At 39.6% G+C, this 17,949-nt stretch overlaps 1 protein-coding gene across 4 annotated transcripts in view; it reads right to left on the bottom strand.

Annotated features, from left to right (window-relative positions):
* Positions 1-17,949, bottom strand: part of DICER1 (dicer 1, ribonuclease III) — a 53,579-nt gene that overhangs the window by 10,413 nt on the left and 25,217 nt on the right. The window contains exons 12-24 of one of the 4 annotated variants that reach the window (XM_081857852.1): positions 15,319-15,561; positions 14,140-14,294; positions 12,139-12,271; positions 11,295-11,370; positions 9,951-10,090; positions 8,749-8,928; positions 7,423-7,636; positions 6,547-6,700; positions 5,935-6,117; positions 5,331-5,436; positions 4,430-4,605; positions 2,491-3,271; positions 1,085-1,240 (exon numbers count right to left, since the gene is read on the bottom strand). In XM_081857852.1, coding sequence (XP_081713978.1) covers positions 1,085-1,240; positions 2,491-3,271; positions 4,430-4,605; positions 5,331-5,436; positions 5,935-6,117; positions 6,547-6,700; positions 7,423-7,636; positions 8,749-8,928; positions 9,951-10,090; positions 11,295-11,370; positions 12,139-12,271; positions 14,140-14,294; positions 15,319-15,561 — 2,697 coding nt within the window. Of the gene's footprint in view, positions 1-1,084; positions 1,241-2,490; positions 3,272-4,429; positions 4,606-5,330; positions 5,437-5,934; positions 6,118-6,546; positions 6,701-7,422; positions 7,637-8,748; positions 8,929-9,950; positions 10,091-11,294; positions 11,371-12,138; positions 12,272-14,139; positions 14,295-15,318; positions 15,562-17,949 lie in introns of those variants that run through there. The other 3 variants (XM_081857853.1, XM_081857854.1, XR_014155526.1) reach the window with 3 other exon arrangements.

The raw sequence follows: 17,949 nt of genomic DNA, 5'->3' as shown, positions 1-17,949 counted from the left end.
CCCCAGTAAATCCCACTATGCAGTGACAGTTTTGGCAAAGCAAGACAAATATTAGTTCAGATCTATGTTTTTGATCCTTAATGAAGATTTAATGAATGTTAACTAGCTAACAGTCCCATTGCAAAATGCCAGATGACACCCCACTCTGAAAGCACTACAAGTAAAACCTTTACTTTTGTACTCCCTGGGATAAACACACCAGCCACAACATAATGCAAGTCGCATATGAACCAAGCGTATGAAAAAATAAATGTAGACTCACAGCTTTCCTTACATCCCCTCTTGGAAGAAGAAGAGGATTGCTTAGGTCCAGTAAACAACATGCAAATCTGTACATGCAGTCTTACAAACATTTCCATGCATATTTATATATCTGTAGAAGCAGATAATTACTGCTCCTGAGAGGAGGGGAGAAGCATGTGAACCTGAGGATACTGGCTGGTAGTTCACGTAACACCAAACCATGGTCAGGGCTACATCTGAACCACCTTGTGTTCGACATTGCAGCAAGTGCATGGGGCAGAGAAGGGTTCTTAAAAGACAACCCTCTGCAGTGAAACATATTAAAAGCTGCATACACACATCTTTAACCCAGACAATCTTGCTCTTTTGGTCACATAAGGCTAGAATTGCTGAAAACACATTCTTTATCAATTTCCATAATAGGTGCTAGCACCAAGGTAAAAAGGCCATCTAGATTTTAAAAAAACCCTTATTTTTCATGAGTATTCATGTTCATTCATAGCAAAGAGATAAATGTTCCTGAGGGACGTTAAGAGTTTCCTAACAGCAGGCCAAGGAAAATATTAACAGTATATTTTCACTGCAAGTATTTCTGTTCTTTTCCACTTTATTCATGAACCAATTTCCACAAATTGCCCTTTGTTAGTCTTCCAACATGACTTTGCTCTCTACTTTTATTAATTAAAGCAGTGGTTTAAGAGGAGTTAAACACAAAGATGTAATAGGTGATATTCTGCTGAAGTATGATAAGAAGCAGAAACCCCATTTGACTGTTTCACTTGTAATGATATACTTATACACCAAGACACTCAATTTTACATGTATTTCAACAAAGGCTTACCATTTCATCTTTTTCCCATTTGTCTGTATTACTCTTGTCTTGGTTTACTATGTAACCAGGAGGAAGCCAGTTGACAGGTGGGTCAAAAATAGATACCACCATGCGACTAGGAAGCCCTTTCTTTTTTCCAAGACGATACAAGTTACAATTGCTGACCTTTAAAGAAAAAGAATTTATCATAATCTATAGGCAATCAATAATTCTGAGAACACAGTAAACACAAACTTTGATTTAAAACTTCCATTTATAAGCTTAATTTTGTGGTAAATTTCCCCCTTATAAATACACACCCACACCCACCCCTACATAATTGTTATCCAACTATGCTCAGATATGGGCTGTTACCTACTATTCATGGTTTATCCAAAAAAAGTTAATATACAATCCGTGTGAAGGACAAGGAATTAGGACAAAACAAAGCTGCTCTTAAGTTTGGGGTGACATGATATAAGACAAAACCCCATGCTCCTAATATATGCATTGTATCTTTTATTGAAATCAGGAACAGTAAGCTATCATGTTTCAAACTCGATTCAAAAAGAAAAAGTCTTGGTGAACAAGGATATTGTAGAAATGGGAAAAGTTGAGGAAAGGGCAGCCAAAACGATAAAAGGGCTGGAGCAATTTACCCATGAGGGTTTACAGCATCTGGAGATTTTTAGCTTAGAGAAAAAGAAGGAGAGTAAGGGACACAACTGAGGTGTGTGAAATTATGTATGCTGTGGAGAAAGTGGATAGATAAAAGTCTCTTTCCCTCTCTAGCTCTAATCTAAGAATTTGGGCAATCCCTAATCATGCAAATCACTGTGTGAAGTGCTTCTGCAGATTGGGGTGAGCAACAAGGGGTGGGGTGGGGGAAGTTTAAAGGGAGGGAGAGTTGTTCAGATGTGGGGAAAGGTTAGCTGCACCTAGTCAGATATATTCAGCCATCCCTTCTCAGTAATGATAAAGCTGCTTGCCTTTAGAAATCCCCATTAATTTATACTAGCATTGGTTATATAACATCAAAAGCTGCCTTGTGGAGTCAGACCACTGTGTCTATCTAGTTAAATACTGTCTACGCTGACTGGCAGCTGATCTCCAGGTTTTTGTCTCTCCCAAGGTAGAAATGCTAGGGATTGAAATGTAGGAATTTTTGTATGCAAAGCAGGTGTTCTTCCATTGAGCTATGGTCCTTCCACACAGCATATTTCTATCCTGCCCTTCATCCCAGGATCACAGGGTGGTTTGTAATATAAAACCACAATAATACAAAAATCATGCTAACAAACAAATAAATAAATTCAGAGGCTAAAGTTCTTAAGAAAACTGTGCATTACAGTGCTACTGGCATACCCATCCATTTCCATCCTGTATGTGGACTTATTATTTTTGGAACAGTTAAGGATCATGGAAGTATTACTCACTTTTTTGCTTCTCATATACGACAGGCGTCCCTCATGAGCATCAGGGTAAGTGCAAAACAAATATGTAGTGATGGCATGCTTTAGAAATGAATCACCAAGCATTTCAAGACGCTCCAGATTAAATCCATCGCTAGCATTTGAGAGAGTCAAAGCCTGAAGAATGAGACCAGGGTTTGGGCCAAGGGTTTTTGAGGAGTATCCCTTGGAAGGGCTTGTTACAGAATCCATTCTTTCCTTTGAAAGATCACAAGCATCTGAAGCACTGGTGTTCAGGGCCATTCTGGGACATCCATCTGAGGTAGATTTGTTAGCATTTCCATCAAGATATTTATTACTCAGTAGAGTACATTCATTGCTGGGCTTGAGCTGGTTCTCACTGTTGTATAAATTCTGAATAGGATACGAGGTAGTTGGTTGTACAGGTATTTCCTGCCTGGAGTAATTTAGCTGATTTCCTTGGCAAAAGTCTCGGCTAGCTAAGTCAAAATTGCCGTTGGCAAGATTTTTATTGTAAGAAACACCATTAACTGTTGCCAGTTCTACCGAGACGTCATTTTGGAGTTTACTAGGTGACTCAATCAATGTTCTGTTGCTCACAGACATTTGGTCATGCTTATCTGCAGAAGAGGTTTTATTAGCACCTTGATATGCAGCATTTTCAGGGACTACAATTGCGCTGTGCTTAAAATAATTTTCATTCTCTGCTACAGAAGAGCTAGAAGCAGAGATGAAGGATTTGCTGTCAATAGACTTTTTCCATCCAAAGTCCAGGTTAGGATATCTGTAAAATAAATTAACTGATTAATCATGTGTACACATACATGTAGATAGATGCTGATGTGATTATTATTTTTTACTGTAAATGTTAATTATCTGAAAGCATTTTAACTGATTTTGTTTTTACTGATAATGTTAACTGTTCTTGTAAACAGTTTAGAGGTTTTATGACAATCAAGCAGTATATAAATTTTGTGAAGTAAATAAATACGGCACAGGGCCACAACATTGGTGCTTTCCATCTACCTACAAAAATCACACACCCAAATAGCTCAAACTGAAAACTGCTTTGGGAACTCACATTCCAAGTCAGCTCCTGAACAGGAACTGAGCCACTCCTAGTAGCAAAAGAGGAAGATCCCACTCATAGGAGCCAACTTCTACGGGCTAATGACCCTCCCTAAAATATTTGAGGAGGGCAGACCCTTGCAAAGCTGATGGTCATTGCGATTCAAATGGTGTGTGTATGGTGCATCTTGGATTATGTGGGGCGGGGCTTACCTGCCCCCCACCCCAATTTTTTATTCAAGTTGGCACCCCTGACCCCGCTGTAACACTTCATTATGCTGGGCAGTGGCCATAGTGTAACAGTTTGATATCTACATTTTTTGATAGATGCTGATTATAAAATCCAAAGAACCACAAGTGGAACAATATAGTTGCTTGCACTGTTCTACAAATACATGAGCCACATGCTACTATAAGAACTCTGAAACTAAGTGCCTAAGTTAGTTCCCTGCTACCCAGTTCCTTTTCCTTCTGCCATGCCTTTTAGATGGATGATAAAGCCTGGGATTAGGAATAGTTTTTTTACTGATCCTGGTAAGCTGCTCTGGAAGACTTTTTTGGTGGATGCATGGGATAAAAATCCTTCAAAGACACAACTACAGAGGAAGAGTTTGCATAGTGCTATAAGAGGCATGCTATATAATACATCTCATGCTTGCGCATGGAGAGCATTATGTTTGAATTTAGCTTCAATTATTGCACAACATATTAGGTGTGAGGTGTATGAATAGCCCTTCCATGAGCAGAAGACGGTTTCTACATATGGAAGGCACACCTTTGGCAAATGAGAAGCTACCAGAGAACATAGCAATGGCAAAATATCAGAGTACTATGCAACATAACTTTATAGAGATAAAGTATAGTATTCCAATACCTGAAATCTGAAGGAAGTGACTTAACTCCTACACCAGCATCAATGGCGGTTTGGGATCTGAGTTCCTCGGCTGTCAAAAGGCAGTGAAGACGATAAAGAATGCTGGGGAGGCAAACCGCTTTTCTCCACAGCGATGCTGGAATAGGATGGATAGCACAGAGTTCTGGAACCAGAATCTTTAATAAAGAATAAAATTTGCCTTTAGTCACTCAATATTTCAGAGCACAGGTGGCAACCCACAGTTCGAGGGCCTGATTTCCCGCCAAGATTTTTTTCTACCCCCTTGCCTTCCCTAAGGACCAAACTACAGTGGTACCTCTAAATACGAATGGGATCCGTTCCGGAGCCCTGTTCGCATCTAGAATTAAACGTAACTAGCGATGGCGCATCTGCGCATGCGCGTGTCGCTTTTTGCCGCTTCTGCGCATGATGTCATTTTGAGCGTCTATGCATGCGCAAGCGGCGAAACCCGGAAGTAACACGCTCCGTTACTTCCGGGTTTCCGAGGAGCGCAACTCGAACACGCTCAACTCGAAGCGTATTCAACCCGAGGTATGACTGTAATTTTGGCAACAGCAGCCAAAAGGGAAAGGGGAAAAGGGAGAATATATAGCACTGGGAAGGATAAAAGCCCAACACCTTGATAGAGTTGCACACTCCCATTCCACCCTCCAGATCGAACATTTGATGAGTTTGGAGTGGGAACAGCCTCTCTTCAGGTAATCTAAGTGGGGGAGTGCATGCCTTGGGGGGCGGGGGCATGCAAAAGCGTGCGTGAGATGCAGCTTCCAGAGGGTTGGGGCAAAAGTGAATACTGTCCTCAGACCAAAAGTGGTTAGTCAACCCATTTTAGGGTACTAAAGAGGTGCTGAACACCATAAAATAGGAAATTCGTCATTACCTGCTTATTCTGCAGACTTTCCCACTTAGCTTTCCTCTTCTCAGCACTACTCAGTGGAAGAGCTTTCCCCTTCTGATTCAGATGACGAGGAGTCAAAAGATTAAGTCTAAAGAGAAAATGGGAAGGGCTGTTCTTTAAAACATGCAGTATAACTTTGCATTTCACCCTGGAAGGTGTTGCAAGGGAAAATGAGGAAAAGCTTGATTAAAAGATGTTAAAACCAGGGACATGGGAAAATAATTTTAGACATGTTACCAGACTTAGAGAAATTATTTTTGTTTCCCTTGAAATCCCCCAGATGTTTCTCCTGAGCAGGAACCACCAAATGCATTTCAGGTAAAAACTAATTTCAACTCTATTTAACAAGTGGGGCCCGCAGCAAAATATTGCAGCACGGAGAGCAGCTGTTCTGGATTCCAAGCATTACATTCTGTTCTTCCCCTTCCCATTTTCCAGTCCATCTCTCTCTCTCCCCACCCTCTCTCAAACATATGGCATTCTGCAGCCATTTTTTCCCACTTCTGCAAACCTTGAGAGATTCCACGTTGACTATATTGAAACAATACAAATTAGAACTATTTTAAGCTATCAAAACCCTCTTTACCTTGAAGATGTGTGGTCCACATCCAGCAATGGCTGGTTGAGATTGGTCAGGTCAAGGTTATACTTGGTTTTATAATATTCAGCAAAAGTTTCATATTCTGGGGAAGGAAATTTGCTCAGTGGAGTAAGATCTGTGTAGACATCAGCAACATAAAATCGATGAGGCTGATCAAAATTCCGATACCTAGACAGAAGCAGATATTTGGGTTGCAATGTCAAATGTTCTGCTGAACAAGTTCCCTAACATGACCTGAAGTTATACATCAGAAAAGAAGTCCTACTATGCAACCACAAGCAAGCCCAAAATAAAATATAAGTTATTTCCATTAATGCTGAGTGGAATGACTGGATTTATCAAAATAGTTAAGCACTGGCCAGGACACAAAGGGCTACTCTGGGCACATCCAGTAATCTGTGCCATTGAGAATTTTATTGGTTTTAATTTTATTTTATTATTTCATTAACTATATTATTTTTCACTTGTAGACTCTCCTGCATATCAGGAGGTGAGCTCCTGTAAGCCAGGGTTAGGCATATTTAACCGTGTTTATATCTATGAAATATTAGCAGCTGACAAATACTGGTCTCTCTCACACACACACAGTATAATCACCTTGGAATGATAACTGCATCCTGGTAATCTTCTAATTTGAAAATAAAAGGTGTCTCTTTTGTATACTGTGTACTGGGAATGCCTGTACGTGCTTCAGATTTTTCAATATCTTCCATAAATTTAAAATCAATGTCCAAAGTGCTGGAGCCATCAACTTGAAAGAAAGAAAAAGTTGTTTTAGCTGTCAAAACAGATTTAAAAAAAAACCAAAAACCCTTGTGTACATTCCCAAACATCATCCATTTACCTATTGTAGCAAAACCTACTAAGTCTTAATACTGCAATAGATCTGTTAGTATCACAAGACTCTTGCTGAACTATAGTTGTAATCCACAGCATCTGGAGGGCATTCTGCAGCCCACAACCAGCACCAAGCTGGTTATCCCTGCTGTATTATATACCTCTGATGTAATTCCAACTATAACCATTACCCTTTTCTCAAACTGTGAATCTAAAATAAACAGAACAATTCACTGGATACAAAGAAGAATGAATAGAAATTAGCCAATGCAAACATATGCACAAGATTCTGCACAGGAGTGCCTGAAGTGATGTAAGGGGTAGCTTCTACAACAGTTCTAAATATCCTGTTTTTAAGTGCAAGTGGAAGAACAAAGCTGGATTTCCCTACCCATAGAGGTGCGCCTGGCACCTTCACTATACAGCTTTCAATGAACTCTCAAAACATACTTCTTTACCCTGTCCTTTGATACATGAGGTGTGTGTTTTCAAGACCCATACAATTCCTCTGAGTATTTGTTTTAACTGTTTTTAATAATAATTTTTAAATTTCCACGGGATCTTCTGGGATGCATAATAAGAATAATGACAATGACGATAATAGCAAATTAATATTTACAACTGTCTTCTCCTCACCAACATTAAGAGGTAGAACACAATAGGCTGAATCAGCATCGGTAGGTCTGAATTCTAGTGCAGGTTTCTCAAGCCGAAGAATGTGAGAGAAAATGTACTGGTGAAGTCTTGTGATCAACTCAAGCATTTGTAAAGACAAAGTGAATCCTGATTTCTTTAGCTCAATAGATATGGTCACTTCTCCCGAGCGGGTATACACAGGAAAGTGAGGAATCTGAGTGAAGAAAGGGGGGGAAAGACAAGTCAATATGAGATTGTTCCAACAAAGAACTGGCCAAAGTGCTAATGTGCAACTATTTATGCATAGTTTTTCTACCTGAAGACAAGTGGTGCAGAGAACTGATGGACAGAAATGTCTCTCCAAGCATCTCTAAATTCAAATGGATTATGGAAGGGTATGTGTGGCTTTGAGATTTTGGGGAAAACTTTTTTTTTAATTGCTTGGCATATCACTTGGTAGGGCTATGCCCTGGCTACCTAATGGACCAGCCTCCACTGACTTTAATCATGAAGTAGGAGAAATGAAGAGTGGAAATAATGCAACAAGCTAAAATACCAAAATTCATTGAGCACCATTAATTGCTTGTAGTCATGTTTCAAAGCTATCCTCTCAGCTAACAATATAAACTAAATAAGTTGGGGGCGGGGAGGCTCAGTAGAGCATACCTATAAATCCACCACCTGGAATGTGGGTGGCTCTGTGGTCTAAACCACTGAGCCTCTTGGGCTTGCCGATCGGAAGGTCAGCAGTTTGAATCTGTGCAATGGGATGAGCTCCCGTTGCTCTGTCCCAGCTTCTGCCAACCTAGCAGTTTGAAAGCACACCAGTGCAAGTAGATAAATAGGTACCACTGCAGAGGGAAGGTAAACGGTGTTTCCGTGCACTCTGCCACTCGTCATGGTGTCTTGTTGTGCGAAAAACGGTTTAGTCATGCTGGCCACATGACCTGGAAAACTTTCTGTGGACAAATACTAGCTCCCTTGGTCTGAAAAGTGAGATGAGCACCACACCCCAGTCGCCTTTGACTGGACTTAACCATCCAGGGGTTCTTTACCTTTAATAAATCCACCACTGTCTATTTCCAAGTCATTTTTATAAGCCACTGGATTGTGACATGCAAAGCCACAGATACCAAAAAGCTCTGAGCTACTGCTTTGAAAGGATAAATTATGCTGGAATGATTGAGGAAACTATTTGTAGTGAACTAAACTGAAATGATTAAGTTTGTTTCATGAATATGAATGTGTTATGTGACACAATGACTTGCTTCCAAATCTGCAACATCTCAAAGCAGACTAGATAGACTACAAGCACAAGTTTACTACCTGAGGTATAGGTTTGGCTGTTAGTATTCCAAAACATCTTGCAGTATCTTCAGGAGGATATAGCTTTCGTCGCCTGAAGTTGAGCTCATCAGGTAGAGGGGTAGTTAATACCATTCCAATTACATAAAGGTAACAGGGTTGGTCAGGTTTGGGATAACTATCCGTCAAACATTCTGGAATCTATAGGTATAGAATAAATTGAATTTATTTTTAAATCAAAAGTTCCCTTATGAATTACTTTTGTACTTATTTTTTTACTTATAAATTTATCTTTGTACACAAGTAGTTTAAAATGGAAAAGACATTAGGACATTTCAGTGTGCATCCTGAGTGTAAGCAAAACAAGAAGATCAGACATCTCTGCTCCACAACGTGCATAATTTCTACCCTTACAAGTGTTCTGCCACAACAACAGTAAAATAATAAATCTGCAAATAAACCACAGCAGAATGGAATAAATAACTCATGGAATGAACTCTAGGCATTTTGCATGTTCATGCAAAATGAACACGATCCAAACAACTGGTGAGTCTTTGCAAGGACTCTAGCTGCACACGGGGGCATAAAAAGCAGTGTATGAATACATTTGTTCTTGTAATAAAGAAGTTCATTAGCAGCCATTTAAAAGATGGAATTGTTAAGCGTTAAAGGCTAAGTGACTTTACTACATCATAAAACTTTCACACAGGCACTAATTAGTCCTACATCTACTTGGCTTAAGTAAGGAGGCTCCAACATGTGCCATCAAACCCTGTCTTGAATCACACAAGCAAAATCCTGAAGTAGCAGCCTGCCTTTCGTTACTCTGCTGTCGTTTAAACATTTAAAAAGTACTATACATTCTTAAATGAAGTAAAAAGTATTAATTTTCCACAATGTTAGATTAGTGTCCACAATATAAAACTTTATACAAAACTATTTCCTCCCTCAATCTCCTTCTCCACCCTCCACCCCCCAGATCTGAATGGAAAAAGTCTGGTGTCTTAGCCTATGTGATCATAGTATCCATTACTCTGTGGTAGAGTATCAAGACTCCTTTCCCCAAACATATGGGAATTATTGTTTGCAAAACATTCCTGTAGGACCTTGGGGTTAGTCTATTCATATCCTGCCTCTGCTATGCAACTTAGAAGAATCTTAAGCAAACATGGTTCAACACCACAGCACAGTCACACATAGTGAGGGCACAGAACTATACTAACAGCTTTAGGGTAGCATTGCCTTCGTTTTGTAGAGCCTGGCCTTCCTGGAACACTGGTTTCTTCTTCATCATGCAAATCAAGTTCCTCCTCATATTTCACTGTCTCTTTCCCAACAGGCATCAAGTGATCATCCAGTTCACCTAAAATGCATTGATAAAGAACAAGTTATAAATCCAATTTTATTTCATAAAATGTGGAAATATCTATCCCTTCAGGGACGGGGGAACTTTTATAAGACCTATGATAAAAATGTTGAGGAACTGTGACATTTCAGTGAACTCAGTAACAAAGCATCAGCAGTCAATCCACATGTACCTTATATTCTTTGCCAATGAAAGGTCTTAAATTCCTCATTTAAGGCAATGTCGTTTTTTGGTTGCTTTTTTAAAAACCTTTCCAAGTACATGCAAAAGAATTAAAAATAATCCTTTGTTGGAAGTGACAGAGAACTTAATTTCCTGCACCAATGGCTTGGTGAAAGCTGCCTAAATTTAAATAACCGACGAAAAGCTTTTAAACATTCTCAGATGCTACACTAATTTTGTTAAATGCTATTGTTTAGAGACCAATCTATAACACTAAGCATCTAAAAGTAATATATTCAGCTTGATCCTATTCATGTTTACTCAGAAGGAAGTCCCACCAAGTTCATTGGGCTTTATTTCCAATACAAATTTTTGCATTATTCCCAAACATATTGACTGGGATCCAGACTTGTGAAGGTGGAAGTCCACTCAAGCAAATGGCATGGCCTCTCGTCTTGACGATAACCCCAATATTCTCAAAAAAGCTGCAACAGCTGGCAAAAATGGGGTGGGGTAGGAGAGTTATAATTATGTTTAGCTGTATATATTAAAAATGTAGTGACATCTATGAAAATCAATAAAAAATATTTACTACAACAACAAAAAAGCTGCAGAGGATCTGAAGAGCCTCCATAACAGCGGGGACGAGATGAGAGGAGTTTCAACTGGTGGAAAGAATTGGGGAAAATCAAGCTGAGATACCTTACAAGTCACCCTCAGGAGTTAGGGGTGGGCACATGGGGGCTGCATAAAGGAGGAGGTGGGAAACTGGCATTGTATGAGTGGCCTTCCACTCACATGTTTTTGGCTCCAAATCCTATTTCCCTGCAGCCAATGATGTATCAGCTATATCATCAAATATATATATATATCTGGAGGAAGTGTTCCAAAATTTCTGTTGTGCTTTCCACAATTGCATGAAATGTTTTTGGCAGCAAATATGTAGGCGTTGACAAGCATATCAATAAAAAAGTACAAAATTGTATCCTTTAGGTTTTTCATGACTAAATAAATGTTCCTCACTTTCAAATATGCTTACCAATCTTATGCAATTTTTCACAGCAAATAAGAGCAACAACTCTCTCTGCCAATCTTGTACAATTCATTGGAGGACCCTAGAAATAAAATTTGAACCAATTATATTAAAGGAAGCATATGTTCTCATTGGCACGTGAGCGCGCGTGCACACAAGCACACACACACACACACACACACACACACACACACACACACAGACGAACAGCTCCTATGCAAAGGACACCTTAAATAATAATGAAATCACATTAAAAACACATAGCCCTAAATAGAATAGATAAAATTTTGATTACCAGCACAAGTTGTTAATTTTTTCTCATGCAGCAGCAAATAAGATACATGGAGTCTTACTGTATAATAAATACCAAACCACAGATGATTGTTTCAAGTGAACAATGAACATGAAGGAATAATATATTTTCCTTTAGATTCCAAAAGCTCTGTGCTGAGACAGCTGCTAACAGAAACTGGGCTCAGACCCAGCTCAATGAAGCACTTCCTATGCAATTTCCAATGAGTTCATTCAAGTCTTAATATGTTAGTCTAGTCAGGATGATGAATAAGATTAAGATTATCTTCTCTCACTTCCTATTTTGGGCTCTATGCTCTACAGTGTTTAGAACAGTCAACTGTGCCCCATTTGATGGTTTTAGCTGATGCAGCATAATTCGCTGCTTGCACCCATTATCGAGCTTATGGCAAATCCATGGGATCAAGCTGCCAAGCAGAACAGGGCTGCAAAATAAGCACTACAGCAAAGCGTTATCTTAAACCAGCGCCAATGGAAAAAAGTAGAACTTTGAACATATTCCAAGCATAAAGTAACCTAAATAAACTGAAATACTTACAACTATTGATGCTCGTAGAGGAGAATTGATAGGCAGATAAAGAGTTGAATAAAATGTGTTATCAGAGAGTTCTCTAGTTTTACACTTGGGAGCTAGATGAGTAAACGGGTCACTTGGCAGTCTAGCACAGTACCTATATAACACAAGATTAATGATAATTAAGTTATTCTAGGAAAGAGCCATGCCACTGAAGAATTTAAAATAATGCATTGGGCTTACTCTGGGAAGGGGAAAGTGAGCATCACATGCTAGCCCTGCTTCCAACATCCCTGCAGCTGCTCCACCTCTGATCTTCTTGAAAAGTCTACAGGAAATCTGAATGTTCAGCTGAACACAGTTGCAAATTGTCTCATAATCAGAAAGGTTCCTGGTAATGTGGTGGCTGAATGTACTTATAAGCCCCCTTCAGACCTTCTTGCTAAACAAGGAAAGGTCAGGGATTGAGTGGACATTTTAAAAATCAGATACTAGAAATGAATGGGGAAGGAGGAGCCAATATGTTAAAAGTCAAGGCTCAGAGCCCTCAACTGGAACTGCTGTTAAGGATGAACAGTAATAACTATCTGACAGCCATGGAGCTTAAGGGCAGAGAAGTTCTAATTTATAGTGAGAATGATTACCTAAGCTTTAACAACGGAATTAAACTGGATTCTCTGCTTACAATTTCAGTTAAAAATGACATTTAGTAGAACATTTGTACACCAGAAAGTGTTACAGAAATAAACAGTGTCCTAACAGTAAGGGGGGGACGCAGTTGGCACTGTGAGTTAAACCACAGTGCCTAGGACTTGCTGATCAGAAGGTCGGCGGTTCGAATCCCCACGATGGGATGAGCTCCCATTGCTCGGTCCCTGCTCCTACCAACCTAGCAGTTTGAAAGCACGTCAAAGTGCAAGTAGATAAATAGATACTGCTCCAGCGGGAAGGTAAACGGCGTCTCCGTGTGCTGCTCTGGTTCGCCAGAAGTGGCTTAGTCATGTTGGCCACATGACCTGGAAGCTGTACGCCGGCTCCCTCGGCCAATAAGATGAGCGCCGCAACCCCAGAGTCGGCCATGACTGGACCTAATGGTCAGGGGTCCCTTTACCTTTAAGAGTAAGGGAGCACCATGCATGGGTAAGGTGGGTGAAAGGCAGTGATTAATCAAATTTGAGGTCTGTCCACTGTCTGCAGCCAGAAAGGATCCTGCCAGCAGAACTTCCACCCACCAATGCTTGGCTCTAACTCCAACCCAGCACAAAGGGGTTTTGGATTGCTGTGTAAGACACACACTGGTCAGCATTTATTTATGCCAGTGAGCCACGCTGAGTGGAGGATTACATAGCAAGAGAGCAGGGTAACTGGTAACTGGTATGGTTAGTTGCTTCCCTAAGGGGAACAATTTCAAGTTCAGGGAACAATACTTGTTGATCTTTATAGGGGGATTTAAAACATAAGCAGATTCTTCTGTACCATTTAAACATTCTTCTGCATGAGTATCCTAATAATGATATAAATCAATATTTTTAAAGATTTGATTGCCTTATTTTTTAATAAAGGGAATCCACAGCACAACCAGAACGATTTCCTCAGATCTAAAGACAATTCCCCTCAGGCTAAAGCAGGCTATCTTAGAAATTCAGCAAATTACTGTATTTTTCGCCCCATAGGACGCACCTAGTTTTTTGGGGGGGAAATAAAGGGGGGGGAATTATTCCCCCCCCCAGGTGCGTGGCTCCTATCCGCAAGCCGTGGGAGAGCTGCGCGAAGCCGGAAGCCTGGGGCATGCTGAGCTCAGCACACCCCAAGCTTCTGGGTGCAGGCAAGCTCTCCGCTAGCCGTGGGAGAGCTGCGTGAAGTCGGGCAGTTCTCCCACGGCTTGCAGATAGCTTCCTGAAGCCTGGAGAGCGAGAGGGGTTGGTGCGCGCACACATTTCCCCTTCATTTTTGGAGGGGAAAAAGTGCGTCCTATAGGGCGAAAAATACAGTATGTCAAAACTGAAACACCAATAGATTTCATACCTATTAATGTGCCCAATAGCAGTGTTTATTGTGACTCTTGGACCGCCGTCTTCTGGTCTTAGCACATATGGTGGGAATATATCATCGTCATCTATAATGGGTTCATTTTCAGTTTCACTAGTATCCACAGACTTCGAGCATTTGTTCCTCAGGATCTTTAAAATATACATATGACAGAATGATGATAATTCTATGCAACTCAGAACTGATCTATGTATTTTGCAAAGTTTAGTGTCTATTTTTTCCCTCTTCTCCATGCATTTCGACACCTCTTAAAATATAGCCAAATTTTGCAGTATCAATTGGTTCCCAATATCAAGAAGCTGGATTCTGTCTATACAATTAAACATGATTTTGAATCAAGATGGCAGACTAAACCTTTCAAAACTGCAATTATTTTTTTCCAGACATTTAAATAATTAAGTATAAGAATGTGGGGGAATGAAGAGAGAAAATACCTAGAGCTGTATTAAGCAGCTGCGGCTAAGCCCTAGCCTATGTTACAACCTCCTCATACTGTATACAAAAGCTACTGACTAGCTCCAGTAACTGATTTGCCACTTTTAGCTACCCCCACCACCTTTAAAGAGGGCACTTGCCCTGGGCATCACAAATGGAAGGGGCTGAATCAGTATCAGCCAACAGTACATTTTGTGGGAAATTTGCAACCTGTCACAGGGTGTAGTGAAAACGGAAATGGAGGTGGGAGTCTCAAATGAATGTTCATACCTGGAATATTTGTCTAAATTAAGGAAAGGGGGGGGATTCTTCCATCCTTTTACTCATCTGCTATGTAGTAGGCCTGGGGGGAAAGGCTGGCCAGATCCTTTTTCAGACCCTGAGCCACCCAGGGACTGAATTTTTCTTTAACCCACCTCTCCCACTTTACTCACTAGGCCCTACACAGTCCTTCCTGCAGCTTTCCCAACCCTTCCAAACAATGGATATTCAAACCTTCTGCCCTAGTCACTTCCTCCTATCATTTTTCAAGGCATAATTTTCAATTAAGCTTGGATTCCCAAGTTTCCAGCCCTTAAGTCTTCTTCAGCCCAGGTTCACCATATTTCTTCTAAGAACAGAGTGTTTTGATTGGGGCCAAGGACCCTTTCCCCCCTTTTTATTGCTGCTTGAGTGTCTAGTGGTTTTTATTTTTGTTACTCATTCTCTTTTGCCACATACCTTCTCAATTGCCTTGTAGGTTTTAAGATCTTCTTCAAAACATTTGATTTTGTCTGAATCTGCTAACATGATGTAATTCGAGATAGGTGCCCTGGCCCTTCCTTTGGACTGCACATAGGAACGATATTCTGTGGGCAAATCAAAACGAACCACCAAATTGCATTTTGGTATGTCAACACCCTCTTCTACAATACTAGTTGCAATTAGTAAGTTGGTCTCGTGTGCTCGAAATTTTCTAAGTACCTACAAAAGCAACCAAGAAGATACATATCTAAGACCAATCAGTTATTAAATCAGAAGCTTGACAAAAGTTTAATACATACTTCAGAATTCAATAATCAAGTGTACAAATTCGTTCACAAGCCATTAGTTAGCAATGACAGGTTTTAACCAGAAAATAATTTTGTAATTAGAAAAACAGCTTACTAGAAAAAAGTGGGATTTGAATACTTTCAGCTCTTCTTCATACTAACAAGGTAAATATTATAACAGTCCTATAAGCAAACCACTATTTTCATCACCACAGAGGCCTTTGATAGAAACCCACTGGTTTTGAAGTCTTTGATGCAGACAATGGAAATCAGATCACACAGCAACTATGGTCTTACGGGGGTGGGGGGACACCAAAGAATTCCATGATGATGTGCTGTTCTATTCCTTCTTTAAAAAAGGTATTATTCCAGGTCGGAACTAAACATTATAAGTTAAGAGCATTTGCAGATGACCTAGTTTTGACACTACAACAGCCAGAAACTAGTACAAAAAGAGTTTTGGAACTTATTGAAATATTTGGTCAGGTAGCAGGTTTTAAATTGAATAAACACAAGACAAAGGTGTTGGAAAAAAATCTCACGGTGGGGGAAAAAGATAGTTTTCAAAGAGAAACGGGTTTGGAAATTACTAAAAAGGTAAAATATCTGGGGGTGAACTTAACATCTAAGAATGTGAATCTATTTAAAGATAATTATGAGAAATGCTGGGCTGAAGTGAAGAAAGATTTCGATATATGGTCAAGATTGAGACTTTCCTTGTTAGGCCGAATTGCTGTAATTAAGATGAATGTATTGCCGAGATTGTTGTTTTTGTTCCAGACATTGCAAATTTTAGATAAGATGGACTGTTTCAAGAAGTGGCAGAAAGATATATCTAAATTTGTCTGGCAGGGCAAAAAACCCAGAATTAAATTCAAGATTTTGACTGATGCAAAGGATAGAGGGGGCTTTGCCCTGCCGGACTTAAAACTTTATTATGAAGCAGCAGCTTTTTGCTGGCTGAAACCATGGCTACTTCTTGAGAATACAGACATTCTGGACCTGGAAGGTTATGATAATAGTTTTGGTTGGCATGCATATTTATGGTATGACAAGGTAAAGGTACATAGAAATTTTAAAAATCATATTATTAGGAAAGCATTGTATAATGTATGGAATCGATATAAAGATTTGTTTGAAAGTAAAACCCCCAGGTGGCTGTCACCAATGGAAGCTAAGGCGGTAAAAAGATTGAACATGGATACAGACTGGCCAAAATATTGCGAAATTGTAGAATATGATGGTGAAAAGCTGAAACTACAGAGTTTCGAGAAATTGAAACCTAAAGTCCGAGACTGGTTACATTATTACCAGATTAATGAAACTTTTAAGCAGGACAGAAAACTAGGATTTCAGAAGGAGAGGTCAAAGTTAGAAACAGAATTGCTAGAACCCAATACTAAGAATTTGTCTAGAATGTATAATCTGCTGCTAAAATGGAACACACAAGATGAAACGGTTAAATCAGCCATGATTAAGTGGGCACAAGATATTGGTCATGATATTATGTTTGCTGACTGGGAGCAGTTATGGACCACAGGTATTAAATTTACGGCATGTAGTGCCCTGAAAGAGAACATAATGAAAATGATCTATAGGTGGTACATGACCCCAGCCAAGCTTGCAAAGATATATCATTTGCCCAATAACAATTGCTGGAAGTGTAATGAATGTGAAGGAACCTTTTATCACCTTTGGTGGACCTGCCCAAAGATTAAGGCCTACTGGGAAATGATCTATAATGAAATTAAGAAAATCCTTAAGTGGACATTTGTAAAGAAACCGGAGGCTTTTCTCTTGGGCATGGTCGGCCAATTGGTACCAAAGAAAGATAGGACCTTTTTTATGTACGCAACAACAGCAGCAAGAATCCTTTTGGCGAAGTATTGGAAGACTAAAGAACTACCTACTCTGGAAGAATGGCAGACCAAGGTGACTGAATTTATGGGACTGGCAGAGATGACCGGCAGAATCCGTGACCAGAAGAAAGAGACAGTGGAGGAGGACTGGAAAAAATTTAAAATCTATCTTAAAAATTGTTGTAAAATTTCGGAATGTTAAGATGTCAGGGGATTGGACACTAAGAATTACAGCTATAAATCGAAATTTATAAAGCAGAAACTCTTTTTAAAGAGAATTAAATATAAAAATGGGATGAAGAATTGCTAAAAATTTTGAAATTTGGATGCAGTGAAGGGGAGGTTTGGGGAAGTCGCATTATGTTTGTTTTGTTTTTTCTTTATGTTGTAAAATCAATAAAAATTATTATAAAAAAAAAAAATAAAAAAGGTATTATTCACCTTTGAAAGCAGGCTGGCAC

This window comes from Podarcis erhardii, assembly GCF_964252035.2.
Source record: "Podarcis erhardii genome assembly, chromosome: 1".
Lineage (NCBI taxonomy): Eukaryota > Metazoa > Chordata > Lepidosauria > Squamata > Lacertidae > Podarcis > Podarcis erhardii.
This window is presented reverse-complemented; position numbering and strand designations above follow the sequence as displayed.